This window comes from Penaeus japonicus, unplaced genomic scaffold (genome assembly GCF_977035675.1).
Source record: "Penaeus japonicus unplaced genomic scaffold, GWHDUDI00000001_assembly GWHDUDI00000039, whole genome shotgun sequence".
Lineage (NCBI taxonomy): Eukaryota > Metazoa > Arthropoda > Malacostraca > Decapoda > Penaeidae > Penaeus > Penaeus japonicus.
In genome coordinates this window covers 15,997,194-16,002,193 of record NW_028234441.1, presented here as the reverse complement: position 1 = coordinate 16,002,193, position 5,000 = coordinate 15,997,194, and the positions used below count along the sequence as shown (strand labels likewise).

The 5,000-nt window shown below is 45.3% G+C and overlaps 1 protein-coding gene across 2 annotated transcripts in view; it reads right to left on the bottom strand.

Moving 5' to 3' along the window:
- Positions 1-5,000, bottom strand: part of LOC122260268 (uncharacterized) — a 68,290-nt gene that overhangs the window by 62,355 nt on the left and 935 nt on the right. For both annotated transcript variants that reach the window (XM_043027458.2, XM_043027459.2), the window contains exon 2: positions 544-658. In XM_043027458.2, coding sequence (XP_042883392.1) covers positions 544-658 — 115 coding nt within the window. The remainder of the gene's footprint in view (positions 1-543; positions 659-5,000) is intronic.

Genomic DNA, 5,000 nt, shown 5'->3' with positions numbered 1-5,000 from the left:
GCACTCGCTGAATGGGGGTGGTGTTCGTTTGGGTGAAGTGGGAGAAAAAGTGTTGATGAGATGGGGAGAGGAACGGGAAGAAGAGGAGATGCTTTGGATTTTTATTTAATCTTATTGCGATTTGAGGAAGATTTTTTTTCCAGCTAGAATTAAAAATAAAATTATAAGAATATGTCTACAATTATCTGCCATCTACTTCAAGGCTTCTGCCATACCAAGGTTATAGCTATCGTCAGTCATATCCACCGACAGAAAAAAGTAATATCACAGAACAAAAACAAAGAGAACCAGAAAAGAAACAAGAATGGCAAGAAGAACAAGAAGAACCAGAGCAAAACATACGCAAGGGCATCGCCTCATCTCGCGTACCCCGAGCCCCGAGCCCCGACCATACACACAAGAGGACGCGGCTCACCGACCGGCCGACCCACGCCCCCGGGGCCACGCTCGCTGCCCACTCGTCCTTCTGGCCAAGGACTCTCCTTCCCAAGGACCAACACGCCAATGGCCCTCCTCGGGGAAATAAAACGGGAGAAAACTCACCTCCTTTGGGTTTGGTCTCAGGGTAGCACACGCGGAACAGGCCCTTGGTGCGGGTCCTGTAGAAGCCGCTGTTATCGAATTCCGACGGCGAGATGTCCGACCGCGACAAGGATTTCTGCAGAAGGGAGAGAAGAAGGGGTTAATTCACAGATTACATTTTGTGGCTCACAAAAGTTTTTTACTGGGGAAGGGGAGGGGGAGGGGGGAGAGGGAAGTAAACCTAATACTAAGGACGGTGTTCTGTGCTTTGGAATGATAACCAGGTATCATGGTATGGTCGGGTATTTTGGGTGGAGAAGGAAGTAAACAAGGCCTTAGAAGGCGAGTACATACATACACACACAAGTAAAAATACACATACAGGTACGAATACACGTAGGGATAAATACATATACATATATGGCATTCGTACTCTACAAAAGACGCCTATACAGACATGCACACCTGCTGACAGATAGGAAAAAGCATTTAGATAGCTAGATAGATAGATGAATGAACAAACAAACAGATAAACAGATCCAAAGACAAGTAATGTTGACAGAGGCTTCTGTGTCCCTTTCCACCCACTCCACTTCATGCACAAACAAAATCTCATTCCGCCCCCCCCCTCCCGCTATCTCGAGTACAAACAACGACCCCCATAAGCGTCTTAGCCCCTCTCCCGTGCAAACAAAAACAAACAATTGCACCGGACACGTAGCAAGCAGCCAAACCGCAAACCAGACATGTCGAGTCCAGCCACTGTATCTCTTACAGCGTCGAAGTTCAAGCAAGTTTTGGCAACGTAAAAAAAAGAGGGAAAGAAAGAAAGCTGGGTCAGTGATCCTTCGTCAGTGACATTTGCTTCTCTTATTTCGTTCATGAGAAATAAAAAAGTGCCTAAAACGAACCGATAAAATATGGAGTACATGAATATATATAAAAAAGTTCGTTCGCAAAAAAAAGTGAAATGAAAGATTGCGCAATGTCCCGCAATACAAAGAGAATGAATGGCCCTTCACGCATATTTCAAAAGAGGCGTAAAGGTCGTGCAATAACAATAACAATAAAATGCACATACGCACACATGAATAAAAGCTACACTTTCTCTAGCTCCTCCCCGGTGAATCGATTTCGGGCTATCACAGCATACATGTAACGTTTAGAAATCACATAATACCTGAATAAATACATAAACAAATACATGAAAAAATAAATACAAAAAAAATACTTTCTCGAAATGAAACCAGAATGTCACTACCCGCAAAACCGAATGACCTGACCTTATTTTGTATAGCATGACCCCGAGCTAGAAGAACACATGGCTACCGATCCACAAAAGTCAACTACATAAAAAACTATCAAGAAATTCTTTCACGTGTACTTTTTTCTACGCCCCCCCCCAAAAAAAAAGTCTAAGAGCGACTGATGCATTCGAACGCAAAGAATGGAGATTGAGAAATATTTTAAAAATAATACCGATTGTTTTTTTTTCTGGATTGTGACAAAAAGGAAATGAGAAATGGAATGATGGAAAGAAAGAGGAGTAAGAGCAGGAGATAATATGGAGGAATCGATGTGTGAAAGGAGTGAGTGTAGAAGGGAGGAGGGCAGATAAGGGGGGAATGAGCGACGGAGATGCATGAGGAAATTGAGAAAAATCTTCCTCTCCGAGAGGAGAGAGAGAGGGAGAAGGAGACGGGGAAAAGAGGGGGAGAGGAAGAGAGAGGTAGGGGAGGGGAGGGGAGGGGAGGGGAGAGGGAGAGGGAGAGGGAGAGGGAGAGGGAGAGGGGGGGGGGGGGGAGGGAGAGAGGGGAGGGGGAGGGGGAGGGAGAGAGGGGGAGAGGGAGAGGAGAGAGGGGGAGGGGGGAGGGGGGAGGGGGAAGGGGAGAGGGGGAGAGGGAGAGGAGAGAGGGGGAGAGGGAGAGGAGAGAGGGGGAGAGGGAGAGGAGAGAGGGGGAGAGGGAGAGGGGGAGAGGAGGGAGGGAGAGGGGGAGAGGAGGGAGGGAGGAAGGAAAGGAAATATATTTTATGGGGCTTTACAAGGCATGCCACTCCTATTCTCAATAAAAATCGTCACATTCCAATCTAATTTTCATTCGTAGCCAAAAAGGACTGACATGATCTTTCAAAACGGGAAATTTCGAATAGAAAATGCATGACAGAGACGCCGCTTAACTATTCATCGCGACTCCTCAATCCACATCGCTATCATTACCATTCCATAGCTTGCTTACCAATCGCCTTCCGCCATCCTCCTCTCCCTAAACGACATCTTAATCCAACCTACGAAACGGGAGGAGGAAATGGAAAGCGACCGGCCCGCGGGAAGGAATACAATCTTGCCTTTCATCTCCATCCTTATCTCCTCCTCTCCCCCCCTCCCCCACCCTCCCTTCCCTCATTCCCCATTCGTGCTACCTCTCTTTTCCTACCTACTATTACCTGTCTCGCCTCCTCCTCCTCCTCCCCCACCCCGACCCCACCCTCCCCTCCATCCATCCCCCGTTCCCATTCCTCCTCCTTATGCCCTATCCCTTCCTTCTTTCCCCCCTCCCCCCATCCTATCTCGAGGCTATACACCATAATCTCTCATCCATGCCATAAGCATATTGCCCCCCCCCCCTTCTCTCTACCTCAGCCCCCACCCCCTCCCCACATTCACAAACTTGCCTTGACCGCCGTGAGGTCTATTACCATGTCCCTTCTGTGCTCCGTTTCCTCTTCCTATGTTCCTTTACTTGTATTATTCATCTTTAATTCCCATGCACAGTATTCTCCCGTCGGATATTATCATCTCTCATTTTTATTTCAAAACCTATTCTCTTCCCACTTTGACGCTATGCCAAATAAGAAAATGGAGGGTCTATAACATATTTTAAAACTGGAGAGTCGGTAGTTTATTTATCTATTTACATATTTTATTCATTTATTTTTTTGGGTGACGATACCAGTCGACATCTTGATCTCATGTATTGAATTTTTCCAGAGCTCTGCTTCCGTGACTATCAAAATTTAGCATTTCAACTGGATATAGATATCATAGCTACGAAATTTAGCTTCAAATTCGATGAAACTTCTTTAAGATTTTGAAGACAAGCTTCTCAAAATTTGAGCTGGTCGGGTTCCAGAAACCAACATTATCTTTTTTTCGATCTGGCTTTATTCCTCGTTCTCCTTCTACCTCATCTTTCTATCTTCCCCTCTTTTTAACAATGCCCTTACCCCCAAAAAAATCCTGGAGAAGAATAACACCCGGTCATTCCATCAGCATCCTTCAGCCTCAGAGTCGCTTATTTAGGGAATTAAACCAATCAATATCTATCTGCATTTATCTACACATCTTTTACAAATCGATATACTATATCACCTACCATTCTATCTATACACGTTTTTTCATATAATGGTAATATAATCTCTCTCTATATGACCTATATATATTCGTAAACATCTAAGCCTATTTCGCTCCCACCTAACCACACCTTAGCGTAATTCAAGATGACCTTAACACACAGTGATAAACAGACGCATACAAATAGCGATCGCCGCATTCCTGCCTCTGGAACAGGGAAGAGAAGCAGGTTATTTACCCCGAACGAAACCGCATCCTCAGGCGTTTCCTTAGGCCTAGGCGTCCCATAGGCCTCCAAAACCACCTGGTGCGAATGCAGGTACAAGTCACCAAGTACCGTGAGACTAGGAGAGGATGGGGGGGGGTGAGGGGGATTAGGGGAGGGGGTCATTTGCCTGCCTAAGGATTCACGGGCGATTTCCTTGTGCCTTGGGACGGCCTCTCCTTGTAACGAGTTGTAAAAGAACTTCCTTTTGGGCCCAGATGGGAGGCGGGGGGAGGGGAGGGGGTGAAGGCACAGACTGTCGCGCCTTCTTAAATAGGCCTAAGAACTTGCCTTGGCTGAAGGTGGTTTGAGGGCCGATGTGAGAAACGAGATCGAGTCAATACGATGATGTGGTTTCACGGAGATTTTGAAAACGTTTCATTGGCCGTGAAGACGCTTGGTGACACTTGAAACGTCGGTCATATAATGGGTAATGATAGTGTAGGGTCTCTCTCTCCCTCTCTGTTAAAACACAAAAATAACGTATATCCACAAAATAATAATCAAAGCATTTTATTCCAACAAGAACAAAACAACACTTCTCGCAACCAAAATCCATGACTCTGCCACAGGATTTCTCCTCGCTGGCGCATTGAAATCACTGAAGAACAAATCAAATCAGAAGAGGAGAACATTAATTCAACAGGAACAATGCCGTGTTGAATGTGAAATGCTTAGCCGGTATGTTGTTTTTCATTAAAACAATAAGAAACTGTACCAAGACTTCATATCATTTAGGTAAAAATGCATTCCCATTATATAACTAGGTTCTTTGGTTCTCCTTCTGAATGTATGGAGACTTGAAGATCATAACCGAATCCATATAGGCCTATATAGACTTTGTGCGAATGCGTGTATCAT